Source organism: Xyrauchen texanus, chromosome 14, assembly GCF_025860055.1.
Source record: "Xyrauchen texanus isolate HMW12.3.18 chromosome 14, RBS_HiC_50CHRs, whole genome shotgun sequence".
Taxonomy (NCBI): domain Eukaryota; kingdom Metazoa; phylum Chordata; class Actinopteri; order Cypriniformes; family Catostomidae; genus Xyrauchen; species Xyrauchen texanus.
Window position 1 is genome coordinate 37023532 of NC_068289.1, and position 17425 is coordinate 37040956.

At 35.6% G+C, this 17425-nt stretch overlaps 1 protein-coding gene across 2 annotated transcripts in view; it reads right to left on the minus strand.

The window, feature by feature from the left end:
* The window catches only part of LOC127654778 (zinc finger protein Helios-like), a 45589-nt gene extending 30523 nt beyond the window's left edge, over positions 1-15066 (minus strand). The window contains exons 1-3 of one of the 2 annotated variants that reach the window (XM_052142145.1): positions 14950-15066; positions 11245-11293; positions 2832-2936 (exon numbers count right to left, since the gene is read on the minus strand). In XM_052142145.1, coding sequence (XP_051998105.1) covers positions 2832-2936; positions 11245-11278 — 139 coding nt within the window. In that variant the 5' untranslated portion in view covers positions 11279-11293; positions 14950-15066. Of the gene's footprint in view, positions 1-2831; positions 2937-11244; positions 11294-13577; positions 13945-14949 lie in introns of those variants that run through there. The other variant, XM_052142144.1, reaches the window with a different exon arrangement.
* Between the last annotated feature and the right edge of the window lie 2359 nt (positions 15067-17425).

Sequence of the window (17425 nt, forward strand, 5' to 3'; positions counted from 1 at the left end):
GTTTGCCAGCTTGAACAGGGCCACGACAATTCACTTTCGAGACAGAACCAGTGGTAACCTCTGATAGGCGCAACATCAGGACCAATATTACAGTCCTATCAGAAGGGCAACTGTTCCCTTTTGATTGCAATTCCTCATCTTCTGATTGCATTAATTTGTGAAATTAAAATGATAGTAAGCTGGCTAATTTCAATGAATTGTCTCAATACTCTCCTCATTTTACAAAGACTTCGGGGGGAAAATGTTTTTGGATATTTTGGAGTTGAAAGGTACACAATTTGCGAGATACACACATTATACATAAATGTGTGTATGTATTAAGCCAAAACTAATGCAACAAAGTATTTTTTTTTTTGTTTGTTTTTTTTTAGTATGATGTCATCACGCACACCATTTTTATCGATAACATGCCTTTTGAATGGAAACAAGCAGAACACTGCATATTTCCAACCCAAAAAATGTTTATGCATTTTCACTTTATCAATAACAAAACAGTGTGAAAAGTGGACAGAAACTAGGTTTATAATGGCTGCAGCAGAGTGAACTTAAAATGGTTGCCAGGACAACATACAGAATCCTTTAGCGTTCTCATCCTCAGCTGATCAAAGAAGATGAATGAGAGCAAGACACACTCGGTGTAGAGTTTCAGAAGATTTAAAGGAATAGTTCACACAAAAATAAAACTTCTCTCATCATTTACTCACCCTCATACCATCCGAGATGTGTATGACTTTCTTTCTTCTGCAGAACACATACTAAGATTTTTGGAAGTATATCTCAGCTCAGTAGGTCCTCACAATGCAAGTGAATGGCGACCAAAATTTTGAAGCTCCAAAAAGCACAAAAGGAAGCATAAAAGGAGTCTATAATACTCCAGAAAATTAATTAATGTCTTCTGAAGCGATTTTATCGATTTAAGTGAGAATATAACTCCTTTTTCACTTTAAATCTTGCCAATGCAGTATCTAGGCACAATCATGATTGCAAGCTCAATTAAACATCCTAGTGCGTGACACATGCCCAGAGCGCTAGATGGCACTAGGAAGCGTAATCAAGCTTAAAACCCTGATCACCATGCAGACTGCTGATGTCAAGGTTTATAATGTTTAGTGAAAAAGGAGTTATATTTTGGTCTGTTGTCACCCAAAATTGATTGGATCGTTTCACAAGACACTGATTAAACCACTGTAGTCTTATGTATTACTTTTATGCTGCTTTTTGGAGCTTAAACATGTTGGTCACTATTCACAAAGCTGAGATATTCTTCTAAAAATATTTGTGTTCTGCAGAAGAAAGTCATACACATCTTGGACGGCATGAGGATGTTTAAATAATGAGAGAATTATAATTTTTGGGTGAACCATCCCTTTAATACAACCAGCGTGGATATACGTACATGGTGACATTTCCACAAATGGATAAGCATTCCAGTCCACAAATGGATAAGTATTCTATCTGATTAATCAATTTTAGTAACATCTCAAATCTGTAAATAAGAACAATAACCCAGGATTTACAAATGGACAGTGTGAAATCTTGAAACCTGACTACCGACAATTACGTATGAGCAGTGTGAAACATGGAACAAGATAACCCAGGATTATGTTAAAAAGACCCTGGGTTAACAATTTAATTTAAGTGTAAAAAGCCCATTACACAACGGTCCCTGTCCTTGCACTGTCCCAGGGTGTTAAAAATGACACTTTCCAGAGAGTTCTCATGCCAACGAAATGTCTTTTTATGCAACAACTGAAATATAGCTGTGGTCAAAGGTTAAGAAATGATTGCAATCTGGCAGTACTAGAGTTTATATGATATTCTTTAAAATCCTAACCCTAACATGTATTAAAGACAATGTGCTTTATTCATTCTAGTCCTAGTTGGCCTGCTGAATAGTCCAATTTAAATCACCATGCATTTCCATACTGGTCCAAGCTGGTTTATGCTCATCAGTGCTAGGTTGGTGCTGGTCATGATGATGGACCAGCATATCCATCCTATTCAGAATCCTATACCATGTAACAAATTTCTCAATGTCCAGTGTAGAATGACCAATACATTATCAATGAGAACAATCTCCTTCTGGGATTATGGTTAATGATCTCTATCCCTTAACATTGAGCGCTTCCCTTTTCTTAGTATGCACTCTCATGCTGACAAGCCCTTATTGTAACCATCAGTTGACTTTGAGGAAGGGAGATGTCACAGACAGGGCCTATCCCATCAGATCACAGATAAAGCTGTAGCCTCTATTTTTTACACTGCAAGATAAAGGCCCTTCCTCTGTCTCTTGCAAGATTATGCTCACTCATTTCTCCTTTTTCTTTTGCAATGGACAGTAAGATTACTTTAGAAAATTAACAAATGCATCTTAACCTGATAGTAAAGTGTTAGTTAAACCAAAAATGAAAATTCTCTCATTCTTTACTCACCATTATGTCATTCCAATCCCATATTACTTTCTTGCTTTTATGGAACACAAAAGGAGATGTTAGGCATATTGTTAGGGACTGAAGCCTCGGTCATGATTCACAATTGAAAAAGGATGCTATGAAAATAAATGGTGACTGAGACTATCAGCCCCTTACGTTCTGCCTTTGTGTTCTACAGAAGAAAGAAAGTCAGATGGGTCTGGAACAACATAAGGGTGAGCAAATGATTTATTGAATGATGACATTTTTGGGTGCACTCTCCCTTTAAGCAAATCGAACCAATGCACCAAAAGCTCAAAATGTCAAATGACAGTACATACTGCTGCTTTTGTCAACTAAATATCCATCAGCGTTGAGTAAAGGCTACTATGGGACTGGATATATTACAGGTCTACTCACCAGCAGGAGAATCAGGACTTTGGGAATGCTGTCCATTGGGTGTGTTGGTCGACAGGTCTACCAGCATTCTTGAGTTCTCCTTCCTGGGAGAGCAGTCGCCGTTACCTAGGAGACAGACAGAAACAAGTGCACTGAGGACATTGCCTTGCTCCAGGCAGCACGGCATTTGTGGCTAAACACACAGCTCTAAAACACAGATCTATACAAGCAGACAGTTCAAGGAACACCGCTCTTACAAAAGCCATGATGGTTCTCATTGAGATTGTAAGTGAAAGGGTAAAAACATGCATAACATAACATGTCCATGAGCTTTTTTTATCAACAGCAAGATTTAAGGTTAAAATGTACATAAATGTATAAGGGACAGGGAAACAGATCACCATTTCTTTTAATGTTTTCACTATTTGTAAAAACATTTTTGCCTACACTAGTTCATTTTAAATTGTCCTGCAGTGTGACAAATTAGTTTTTTTAAAGTAAACATATTTCATGTAGTCTTTCAATTAATATTAGGTAAAAAAAATATATATAAACTTCATAATGTTTAAAAACTCTAAAGTACTTCTTACTGCAATCTACTGTTTGATACTCTAATATACTTCCTGCTGTGACCTGCTATTTAAAACCTACCATTTAATTCTCTAAAATCCATTCAACTGTAACCTAATTTATAGTTTAACCTATATTTAACATAGTGTAAATAATCATAATAAGTTTAATGCTATAATATATGTACTTTACTTTCAACTGTAATCTACTGTTTCATACTGTAAAACACTGAAAATACTGTTTAAAATTCCAATACTAGTAATTCAGGATCTTCCAGTTTAATACTTTACCCACTTTATATTAGGTGTCATTAACTACTATGTACATATGCATTTGATACAATGTACTTATTATGTACAATCTATAAAGTACCTGCATTTAATTACATCTGTAATTACACTGTTTACCATACCCTTGATCCTAAACCAAACCCTAACCTAACATTTACCCTAAATCCTAACCCTAATCTAAATCCAAAACCAGAATGCACAACATGTCGAACCTTGAGGCGGATGGGCTACAACAGCAGAAGACCACGTCGGACACTTTATTAGGACCATAGCATTCCTAATAGCGTTCAGTGAGAGTATTAATAGTATTTATAGTAATAAATGGATTAAAGCATTAAACAGTAGGAAGCACTTTGCATCACTAGTCCCTATGGATCTCCATCATGTTCTATGATACCCTCTTTTACTCTCTGATACCTAGATAAAGGAGAGGAACATATCTCCGCTGGTTTTAAGTTATTGTATACACTTAACTTTTTTTAATAGCATCCGTATCCGATACCAGAGTAGAAATTTCTCTAGGGTGATCAGCTCAACACTTCACCCACTGTCCCCGTCAGAGCCAAACACTAATACAACAGCCACGACTTTAAACAGCTCTTAAAGGGATAGTTCACCCAAACCTGAACCTTATCATCATTTACTCACTCTTATGTTGTTCCAAACCTGTATGACTTTCTTTCTGCTGTGTAACACAAAATGAGATCAGCCTCAGTCACTATTCACTTCATTGAACGGAAAAGATTATGGTGAATGGTGACTGAGGTTTACATTCTGCTTAACATCTCCTTTTATGTTCAACAGAAGAAAGTCTATACGGTTTTGAAACAACATCAGGGTGAGTAAATGACAAAATCAAGGGTGGTATTATGCTTCGCTCACTCCTTGAACTCCAACTTTATGACTGGAAAGGTGTGGAAAGTACCTTGGATGTCAGAGCTAAGATGGCTGTTGTATTATCACTCATCTCTAACCATAGCCTTAAACCCAGTGAGTCCCTCCTTCAAACTGGTTTGTTAGGTAGCAAAGCAAGTCTGCCAAAAGAAGTGAGCATTTTAAAACATTATGTATGGCATTTTCAATTATTAATTTGGCCATGCTGTGAATATACATGTACAGGTCCTTATTCAGTTCTATAGTTCGTGCCTGGTCATCGTTATTATGAATGCTACAGTTCGCAATGAGCTAGAAATGTTTCAAACCAATTCAAAAGGTTTGATAAAACCTCATCAAATTTGTGATTACAGTAAAATGTAACCTTTATGAATTATTCTGCTGAGGGTAGAGAGGGACTTACTTGATAGTACCTAGATATCTTGAGCACTTTCTTTACTCTGTTGCCTTTGGTTCATTCACTAAGTGTTTGTGGTGCACTATTCACTGTAATGCATCTTTGGTATTGTTCTAGTCATATAAAATACACTGAGTCATCTTTTTATGTAAAATATTTCAGTGTAATTAAAAAATTCTTAATCTGAACATCTCGTTAGTTCTCAAATTTTATGTCGTAATATGTATAACAAGGCCTAGAATAGAATATAAAAAAAATATATCAGTTACTATGAATGCCACAGTTCCCAGTGGAAAAACTGAGGTGGTTGTCCTCTTACCAGGCTGCTATTGTAAATAATATTTTTTTTCTAAAGCCTGGTTAAATAAATGGTAAACAAAAACTGGTCTGGTCTGGTCTGGCTTGCTGCTTTAGAGGGTTTTGGTGAACTTGTCAGCTGGTTAGCAGGCTAAACATGCATCAGCTTGGCCAGGCAGGGAGGACGGCTAGACCAACTTAAACCAGCTAAAACCAACAAACCAGCTTTAGCTGGTGTAACCTGGTTTTTCAGCAGGGTTCACAGGAGCCATGCTCTATAAGCATTTCAAAGCGATTCAAAGGTTTGATAAAATGATTGATTTCAGTAAAATGAATTGTTTATGAATCATTCCACTGAGTGTAGAGAAGGACTTGAGGTGAACTTCAGGGGACAGGAGTGAGACAGGAGCTTTTAAGTAGGTTGATATCTGTGCTGTCTCGATGTCGGACAGACACTGTCAGTCTGAGAGAGTGAGCAACTCAGGGAGACGTAGTCAATGACACAATCCCAAAGCCCGTCTCCGGTTACGGTGCTAAGGTTGAGGAAAATCTCAGGTAACCGGTAGTCTCTTGGCAACGGGAAATAAGCAGCCACTCCGATTTGAGTGATGGCCGAAGGGAGGATTTTCCACAACAGAGTGCTGTGTCTGATGGCCTCCTGGCCTGAGCTAGCTTCTCAGAAAAAGAGATAGGTTAAGTGAGAGTGAATCAAACTCGGTACAGTAGAAACTAAAATAGCCATCTTGTCCCACATCTAAACAGAGCTTAGATGAATATCATGTGAAGAATCTCTTATGCACAGGTTTTATAATGATTCCATTTAATTGTCTATTCTACAAATCACATTGACTTTCCCACACAGATGCTTGTTGGTTGCCTGAGAGCTTGTCTGTTATGACAAACTTTAGAATGCGGTTGATATTAAATAAGGCTACTGTCTGCCCCCGTCTACTGCTGCATGCTGAAAATCTGTAGGCTCTTGATAGACTACAGGAGTGACTACAGGTCAGGACTGTGACACTGCTGGGTCAAAATCAGTACCCAATTCACTCACAATGGTGTGTACACCAATCAAAAAAGGGACAGCAACCCCATGCATATTTTTAGTGGATCGCCAAGGAAACTAATTGGGGGCGTTTTCACCCATTTTCAATTACTTTCTAAAATTCTCATTGATCGAGCGATGCCTACGTTGGAGTTAGTTGCAACAAAAGTAAAAAACCTTAAACATGAAATTCCATTGTCCTGCTCTAATATGATATATTTGTGTATATTTGACATAGTGAAATAGGATATTAAAGGAGATAGGGACTGAAAATTATTAGGGATTTGTGCAATGTCAGCCGAAAAGGAATGCCATTTCTGAGGCAAAGCAAGTTATTACATTTTAATTAAAGAATATGTTTATCTGGAATAACATGCACTGATGTATCATGCACATTACGACCAGGAATGTGTATCAAGGATGTAAATAGGGACAATTTTGATTTCACATTGACTTTTAAGTTTAGGATCTGTCCACTTAGAACTCATTAAGGGCAATTGAGGTACATCAGAATGATTTGTTGGAAAAACTCTTTAACCTCCTGAGACCCAAGCGTGACTGCTGTGTGCATTTTCCATTTCCTTTTTTGATTTGTTACTAGTAGCACCAAATAAACATGAAATATATATATATATATATATATATATATATATATATATATATATATATATATATATATATATATAAGAGAGAGAGAGAGCAAATGGATGGCAACATATGTGGACAGAGGGAGTGTTGTGAAATGTTAAATAATACCAAGCTATGGAAAGTCAGATTTTTTTTTTATCAAATTGTTTATTATGTTTCCAGGGGTGTTGGTTATTCATGTTTTTGAGATGTTACAGACATTACATAAAACATTTTCATAATTAAATGATTCAAAGTAATGGCCAGCATCACCCAATCACTGCCAACATTGTTAAAATAAAATTATACATTATACATTCTGAATTTATGTACTCATAACCATTGGCCCATGTCTGCCAAACATGTTGCGTGGTCCAAACATTAGCTGCTGCCTGAACTTTTGATAAGAAGTTTGGATTGAATGCACTTAGGTGCATAGAGAGCTATAGGATACTCCCTTGCTCCCTTTCTATCTATCTAATAAATCACTTAAAGGTGCTGTAAGCAATTTCTTTCATGGAAAGGTATGCAACAAATGTTCCTACTCCCTGATAGATATTCCTGAAATAAGTGATATTAGATATCTCACCTGTCTCTGTGACAGCTCTAGACTCTGTAAATAGCAAACAAAAATGTGTCTGCAAATAGTGGACACTGACGCTTTCGACCAGTCCATCATTTTGCATGTTTTCATAGTGTTGTAGTTGCAGAGAATTATTGAGACTTACTGCCATTTTTAAGCCATGTTATTAATAAAGTTGTCAGCTGAGTGTGCTATTATGCTGCTGTTGCTGTCTCAATATTCCTCATGTGGTATTTTTGGAGAGTGGGGTTTTGGATAGAGGGTGTGGCTAATCCAACGTCTCAGTCTCGTGGAAGTAGAACGGCTAAAATTGCTTACAGCAATTAACCTTCAGTGTACAGACTGTCTGCACTGGTCTCAGAACAGTTCAAAATGCATCTTATTTTCATCGTAAATCCATATAAAGCCTCTGAAAGCAAAATTCAGCTTTTGGATGAACCCATTGATTCTCAATATGATCATGCACAGTAAATATAGGATTTCAAAGGAAAAAATTGCCACAAGTACATTGTGTTTAGCAGCGTGGCGTTTCACGATAAATTGCTAAAATGTAAAAAAATTATATTTTGGATTAAACTAAAGACTCTAATCTTTTGACTCAAACAGGTTTCAAAGTAAAAACTTAATTAGGTTTCTTACCAGAAGTAGTTTTATTGCCATTTATCCCAAAGACAAACTTCACTGTGAACAGTGCTGTTTTTTGAAAGTTTAACTCTACTGACATCACAGAGTCTCCTGAACTGAGATCAGTAGTTTTAAATGCATTTAAATTATGCGTTGCATATAGCAAAGCCAAAATACAATGTCCACACATGTGTACCCAAGATCGCACAGGATAAGATAAAAAAAAATATATATTACTGTTGGGTTGGGAACCAAGAACCGATTCTTATTCAGAACTTATTAAAACTTTTTTGTTAGTTTTTTGTGATCTGTTAACACTTCTTTTATGTGCATTTACCTGTTGATGTGACCGGAAAAAAACATACTAAATTACTTTGAGAAAGTTTCCTGACTCTAATGAGCCGGTTCTTTTGAATCTACAGTGCGAAACATACAGCGTGACCAGTGTAGTCCAATTCCCAAACACATGACTCATTGAGCTGGTTCTTTTGAATCTACAGCGGAAAACACACAATGCAACCAGTGTAATGTGGTTCCCAAACAAATGACTCTTATGAGCTGGTTCTTTTTAGAGAATCTGACTTTCGTCAAGTCCAGCTCGAGATTTTTGCTCATTTTATGATTTCAATCATTTTATTTAAAATAATGAAATGTTAGCAAATGTTTTTTTTTTAGTTGATTGTTTTATTTAATTATTTAATCCAACTATTGGATTGCATTTATGTCTCTAAAGTGTGTATAACATGCCTTTTGCAAAAACTATATTGGATTTATCTCTGATTTGCTATATCTGATGTAGAAATTTGAAAGGATTCCTAACCATGGCAGTTAATGCAATACATATTGCATTTCTTACTTCAAAATATTTATTCATGTAATGTAAGAGTTACATTTTTAACTTTTAGTTATGTTAACGCTTCTTGTATGTGCATTAAACTGCTGATGCGACCAGAACACCATACTAAAAAATTGCATTTCTTCAAAATATATATTCCTGAAATGTAAGAATGTAATGGAACCATTAAAGAATAAAAATCATGAATTCCATTCAGAATCGTAAAAAGAATAGTTAAATCCCTTACAATTCTCATCCTATTCCCACATTATCATGAATTCCCATATACTGTAACTGAATGGCTTTATATAGACCAAGACAGACAAGACATTGAACTGATTTGTTCATCATTGTTCCCCGGCAGCTCAATTCCAGTTTAAAAATGGGGCGGGGCTTACAGGCATTTTCTGCACTAGAGCAGCAATATAAGACAAAAAAGAGAAGTTTTTAACAGGATCAGTTCTCCCAGGAAAGAGTGATTGGTTGTGGCATGTTGCAAACGCTCAAGTTTAAGCTGGGATCAGGTTTATCCTGTCCGTCCACACACCTCTAAACCATCCTTCCACATCAAACACAAAACACATTCCCACTCACACTCCTTGCCACCTGCCACCTCTGAACTACAGTTCTTTAAAAGGACACGCTGAAGCGGACAAGCTCTCATTTACGTATCAATGGCAGTTTACTGTACAAAAGGTGGAATTATTACCCTGGGATCTTAGGTGGATAAACCTAAAGACTGCCTTTTTTCTAAAAAGTAGCCAAGCTGAACCAAGTGCATCACAATATAAATGCGAAGTGTGTATCATTCTCAGTGTTAAAATAGTTGATCCAATAATAGTTTAAAGGAATAGTTCACACACAATTTTAATTATGTCATCATTTAATCACCCTCATGTTGTTCCAAACCTGTATGACTTTCTTTATTCCATGAAACACGAAAGGAGATGTTGGGTAGAACATTAGCCTCAGTCACCATTCCCTTTCATTGTATGGAAAAAAAGGTGCTATGAAAGTGAATGGCTACTGAGGCTAACATTCTTGCTAACATCTCCTGTTGTATCTAATGAAAGGAAGAAAGTCAAATGGATTTGAAACAACATGAGTGTGAGTAAATTATGTTAGATTTTCCATTGTTGAGTGAACTTTCCCTTTAACATGCAAACTATACGTAACCCATTTGTAGGACTGCTTTGTCTCACTGACTTGAAAGATTTTACAAGCTGAAACTTTACGAAATGCAATGATGCCTTTAAATAAACAAGGTGTGGATAAACATTCAGTCAACCTTTTAAATATAAGAAGCCCAACAGCAACACCTCCAAAAGCTAAAGGCCTTTGCAACCAAGTAAAACTTTATTTTTTCAGGACACCTGCACATACAGATGAGGGACTCATTATCAGTATGTTCCATCTCAGGGAATCTGTCAGGGAAGTTAACGGGCGGGAAGGTACCACTGTGCACCAGGTACTGAAGCCCTGTCCAGATAACAAATCTCAAGGGGAGCCAAGAGTTGATGCAGTTAGCTGCTGAGTGGGATCTTAGGGCAGCTAATGTGCTTGTCTACTGAACATATTAAAAAAGCAGAACTGCATAGAAACTCCCACATTGCTGCCGGATTTAGATAGCATATATCAAATAAATCAATATGCATGTAAAATGAAGAAACAACATTTCTACATTTAGGAATAGAGTTAAATATATATATATACACACACACACACACACGCACACGCACACTTTAACTTGACCAAATGGGACATCCAATATACATCAGGAAAGCAGACCATGACAAACAATTGAGCAATTTGTGTAGGAGTCCAACAAATATGTGGATTAACTCTAAACTTGATTAATTCTGTGCCATATATAGACTCAGTATGAGAGCAGGTGATGTGATAACATTATTTTAATGGCGGAGCACAGACTATTTTAGGTCTGTGTGTGCTCTAAATCACAACAGCTATTATCCATCTTATATTGTGTTATTTTTAGATTTGTCTCTTGATGTCTCAAAGGAGCTTATCCTTATTCGATAAGTCTACAAATACTGAGGAAATACACTTTAAAAAAAAAACTTTATATGCAATTATATGCAATACAAATAGCGTACTATGAACAATGCCAAACATCACATTTAACAATAAAAGGATAGAGCAATGTTTTAGACATGAAACAATTTTAACAGACTTTTATGAGTTGAATAAAGGATGCTTATACATTCAGAAATGTGGCCCTTCAGACTGTACACAAAACATGAAAACCTCTTACTTGCAATATAGCCATTCGTTGCCTCCATGTCCATAGTCAGGGGGCAGAACTGTGGAATGAGAAGGAAAATTTCATTAGAAATGAGTTTAAGGTAAAATATATAAAGGATCTTTATGATTTAAATGACTTTTGAACAATTTCAATTACCTATCTACACTTGTTAATGCAAACCGTAAACATAACTGATACATTTCTTTAACGATAAATATTTGTAATGGATATTTAAATATCTAGAGAATTCTAGAATCAATACTAAAAAAAAAATAACCAAGACTTTATAGAATAATATTCTTTTAATTGCTTAAAATGCACACTTCATTTTGTTGTCTTAAGAAAATGCCCACTCGTTATCATTTTAAATTTCAGTTAATTTCAGCTAAGTTCAGCAATTTAGCTGTTTGTAATACATTTTTCATTTCAACATCGATACATAGGCATCTTTAGTGAAAATGTTTACAGTTTCTACATTTTTAACGTTTCTATTTATAGGTTTTTAAGACCTCTGAACTGAAAGTTAAAGAATGCATTTCGCATATCATATGAAACGTTTATATTTAAAATTATGTTGTGTAGTATTAGGGAAGTAAAAGATGAAGCGATAACTTCCTGGTTGGGCAAAAACCATACCTGCAAAGCACGAAAATTGTCATGTTCCTCCGAGGTCTAAATTTAAATATTTGGAAAGAGCTGTTTAATGCAGTAGGACCTCTTCTAATATGTATTGTTGATCAAATATATCCAGCTGACCTCATTGTTGGATAGAAACAGAAGTATTTTTCAGCCATGTTATAACAGAATATAATCTGGCCTCGATCCATGCATGTATAAAAAATAAATAAAAGAATAACAGACACATGAGAGGTCATCGATACCATGTTTAGCAAAAAAAAATGGTTACAAGCACATGTATTTAATTGTATAATATTCTAGAATTAAGTGAGAGGAAAGTAATTTGTACAGGTGATGATAGATTAAATGAGAAATTCCATGACGTTTGTGAAGTACCATATAAAGAGCTATTGCATGATGTTTGTGTTTTGCTGATGGAAGGAAAACTCTAAATTTTCTCCATCTACAAGAGTTAAAATATAATCTCCTCCTGGACTCAAATGATCCGTATTGAGACTCACTTATATCACAGATTAGGGGATCTACAATCACTGGGTTAGGTTTGAAATGAGAAGTGATATTTCACTAAATATGATGTTTTAAAGCTAATGCACTGACATTAATATTTGTAAGAACAACTGCTTCACATTTGGTTGAAACACAGTATTTATAAACCTACTAAGTAAAAATTATGAAAACTCATAAGGTAGTTTATTATTAAGTAAACCTACTCTCTGATGTGCAACATTGGTCACATATTATAAAAATAAGATAAATGTGCCAAAATAATAAATATAAATATATATATGTATATATATATATATATATATATATATATATATATATATATATATATATATATATATATAAAATAATAAACTATATCAGTGCAATGTCTTAATATCAATAATAAGTACAATGTACAACTGTGGCAACGCAAACTCCTACATAAAGAATTATAGTGTATACATTAAAAACGTTATACACAAATAAATAAAAAAGATTCAAATTGTGTTTGTTGGCCCCTATTTATAGTCATAATTTAAAAACAAGTCAATGAGTTTATGGTATCATAAACTAGTTTTCCTGTAATCCTTATGAGGAATAGTCTGACATTACAGTAATTCGGGAGATACTGATCAAAGTTTTTGAAAAAAAAAACATGAAATAAAATACAGCTCTATAGCATGGAAACACGAGTAAATTGGTACAATACATAAAACCGAAAATTAAATACGATTAAAAAAACAAGACATTGATAAAATGTGATGTAAAAGATATTGGAGTGAAGTTGACCTCTTGTACGGCGCCGCGCATCTCCAGTGGCCACGGCGCGCACACAGTTCACGGTACGCGTGTGCAGTGCGTACAGCTACAGCCTTCACCCTCACTTTACTACAACTTTACAGTCCCAATCCCTCACTGCTGCAGGACACAATACTACTGAGTTTACGTGTACGCTATTAATTAAACCCCTTCGTGTTGAGACTGATATGCTTTAAATACATGTTGATAGGTTTTTTGTTATATTTGAACGAGATCTAGTAGTATAAATAAATAATGGCAAAAGAAGTATAACTAACAGCATTTTTATTTCATTTGTGTATATGTATGTGTGTGGATTATATAAATATATATATAGGCAAATAAAGAGAATGTATCATTCCGGAAAACAAAACGATACGAGGAATTAACATTAAAACGATGGATGCATGAAACTTTACCTTTTTTTTTTTTTTTTTTTTTTTTTTGTCTCCCCCCTGTGAAAACGCAAGTCGACGTGTCCCGAAAAATCCTTAAGTCTGAAAATGCGTGAAATTATTTCCAATGACGGGGGTGTTTCAGAGTCTAGTGTGATGTCGATGTCCTCTGAAGACTGACATGTTCAACTGGAGTTCATATTGGCCAAAAACAGGGGACGATCTTGCACCAATCCGAAAAAAAAAAAAAAAAAAAAAAGTTAGGAAGCAAGCTGCTTGTTTGGTTTGTATGGTTTGGTAACTTCCTTTACGCTCAACACGCCCGTCAGCTTTTCCATTTCACACGCGTCTAAGCGCCTTTCCCCCGACTATTAGATTTCGTCTTCTGATCTGAAACTGCTTTGACATAGTGAACTGAAACCTGTGCCTGCTCAACACCTAGATCAATCGATGAGAGCGAAACACTCAACTGGATCCACCGGTTCCAAGGGAATTAAGCCATAAATAAGGAAATGATGGGAACTGCCTACAAAAGGCTCAGAGCCCAAGGTTTCCACCTGTCTGAGATGACACCATGGTTGTGGGATGACTGTATGCCTGTTTTCTATATGCATCATGTTCAAATAGCTCACTGGATTGGTGAGACACACAAGTACGAACACACACACACGTACGAACACACACACACACACACACAAAACGTTTTTTTTTTTTTTTTTGGTAATCAACATTACACATTGACTAAAACATTGCCATTGCTAATATAGAGCCTTATAATTAAAGGAAGACACTTACAATGGAAGTGAATTGGGCCAGTCCATAAACATAAAAATACACGTTTCAAAAGTATTGCTACAAGATGTAAACATTATACGTCTTTAATATAATTTTAGTTAGATAAAATCAGGGATTTACAACATTTTACCAAATTAAAGGGTTTGCAGATGCTACGTCGTCATGACAACCAAGTTGTAGTATTAGAAATAACAGATTTTTTTTAACAGTAAAATCGTGTTAAGATGTATACTGATTGTGTCTTTTGGCTATATTTTTAAACAGTGTGTATTTTAATTTGTATGGACTGGCCCCATTTACGGCCACAGTAAGAGACTTAGCCTACTACCGCGATTTGTTATATATATTTATTTTTTATTTAGAAGAGGACAATTAGAAATGATAATAATTATTATAATAAGCCTATTATTATTTTGTGGTCGATTGAGCTTAACTGGTACTGGAGCAGAAACGTTCCTTTGAAAGACAGTTTCACAACCGCAACAAGTGATCCTGACTGGTCCTGGACCTGTCAAGAATACACCGACGCACAAACAGTGCCGCTTACCTCAGTGCGGACAGACCCTGTTGAAAAGCAACGGTAATTTAAGGATAGGCCTACCTTTAACAGTTCGCAGGATGGTACACGTCCATCTTCTCTTATATTGGAGTTATAGACAGCGTTGTCTCTAAATATTGTGTCCTCTGCAGTGCGATATACCCACAGCAACAGTTATTCCCTTCGCCTGCTTCCTCCATCTTCAGACTATCTGACACAGAGAAACGGATCTCTTGGTGCCGCTCGGTAATCGATTAGACGCCTTAAATTTCATTTTAAAGTTCAGTTTTGGTATGATCACAAAGGATAAGAAAAGAAGAAAGAAAAATGGCTGGAATGAAACCAGTTATTCCAAAGACGTTGCATTATTATAATTTGATTACTCTAAAAATATGTCCAGTTATATCATTATTTTTATTTTATTTTTATAAAAAAAAATTATAAAAATAAAAAATGAGCAAAAAGGTTACAGAGAGGCTCAATCTGTAAACCTTAAAATACACACTGTTTCAAAAGTACAGCCACAAGATGTAAACTATATACGATTATATTTGTTTTAGTGTGATAAAGGCTGTAGGCTACCCAGAAACTAGAAAATGCTGACTTTGGAGGCTGAATATGGAAGCAGGAAGGGATCAAGGCACGTTAGAATCTAATTTGCACGTCACATCCTGTTTACTAAGGTACCTTCATCTGATCAATTTTTGAAGGCAGCGTGGCTGCATCCGAAACCAGGAAAATGCTGCCTTTGGGGGCTGTATACGCAGGTAGGAAAGGATGAAGTAATGTCCGAAATCAATGTTCATGTCACATCTTGTTTACTGAGATACCGTCATTTGATTGTTTTTTGAACGCAGCATTAATTTATCTTTCGCTGCCTATGAAATCCCACAGTCCTGTGCGTGTGGTTCCAAAGTGGTTGAACTGAAGATATAAAATATCAGACAAAGAAGCTGTTGATAGCTTGTGATAGTTTGTGTATAAATGTAAGTGTTTTCCCACTTTTGATTCCATTTCTAGTAAAAAGTAGTTTTACAGTTATTAAATATACACTTGTTATCGTCAAAACTCTCTTTTTATTTTGTTCTAGATGAATAGTCTGTTGTGATTTGGTTGGACAAGAGACTATTTAGCAGAAATGGGACACTTCTATTAAAATTAATTTGGAATGCCTATCTTTAAACTGAATGTTGCGGGGGTTTTTGCGTTATCTGAGATAAAGAAGCACAATTTATGATTCCAGTATTATCAGATTTTATTACTGATTTAAAATATGTTCTTTGCTCATAATCCTAACCAACCGTTTTGGAGAATTCTGTGTTTCCCCATTCAAGTATATAGGAGCTGCACTGTCATGACTGGAAATAGCCTTCTGAGAGCATTTCAAAGATGGCAGTGGACTGACTTGCTAGAAAGACTTTGGTTGGACTGAATGAATGCAAGTATCCTAGCAACAAAGTGATGTAGTTCTGCATCAAAGCCTTTCCGAAACCAGTTTCTGGAGGTACCTTCAAATGCAAACGCTGTCTGTTAAGTCAATGACTGATAGGTGAGTGAGGCAACAAAGCATCTTAGGATTCGTAAGCAGCCATTATTACTTACTCAACTTTTCTGTGTAAAGTTGTATCTAATTTTAGAACTTTTTTGCCATGATGACATAAAGCCGTAATCCTTAAAACCCTGGAAAGACCATGAGCATGACGATTTAAACAACACTACAGCTCAACTTTTTAACAAAATAATTAATTTAAGTACTTTTATACAATTATAAGCTTCATGTATCTGCTATTAAACCCTCCAAAAATTGTCCTCAATTCACTTCCAATGTTAGTGCCACTGTAACCTCGATTTGTGCTTTTTTTTTTTTTTTTTTTTAAGAAAAGGAGGGACAATTCAAAATGTTCTTTTGTGGTAATAAACATTTTTGCCACATATGCTAGATTTAGCTAACCCGGAGTAGTCTTTTATAAAGAGCACCAGATAAGTCTCAACTATGCAAAGGCTAAACAATTTTTGTTCAAATGGGAAAGAAGAGGGTTGAAAATAATGGACAATTATTATTTGATGTTGTATTTAGCCTACAGGGTAGCAAAATAGCTTTATAATTCATGTAATAATAAAAATGTTAAGAGTGAAGTAACAGCAGTTTAATGACACTAATGTCTCTCTTGGGTTCCCTCTACTGCTCAGAGAGGAAATTACTCCACTGACCTAATTGGAATAGAGTCAGAACTGCGGAGAGTAGAGCTGGCGATGTAAGAGAAACGCACAACCTTTTTGGAAATCTGGGAAAATCGCACATCATTTAAATTCATATTATTACAATACATATCAGATAAACAGACTACTCAGGTTACCATTGATCTTTATGTTTACAATATAAGCCCTTTGGGTAATAAACCTACTGCAGCAAGTGACTGTACAGTCAATCAGTGAAACCACCTCTAATGGCTTTGTCATTTTCATTATCAACATGGCTGAGTGAATAAATGCTGTCACTTGGTTTTGGTGAATGCATTAGAGGGTATCATTGAGATGT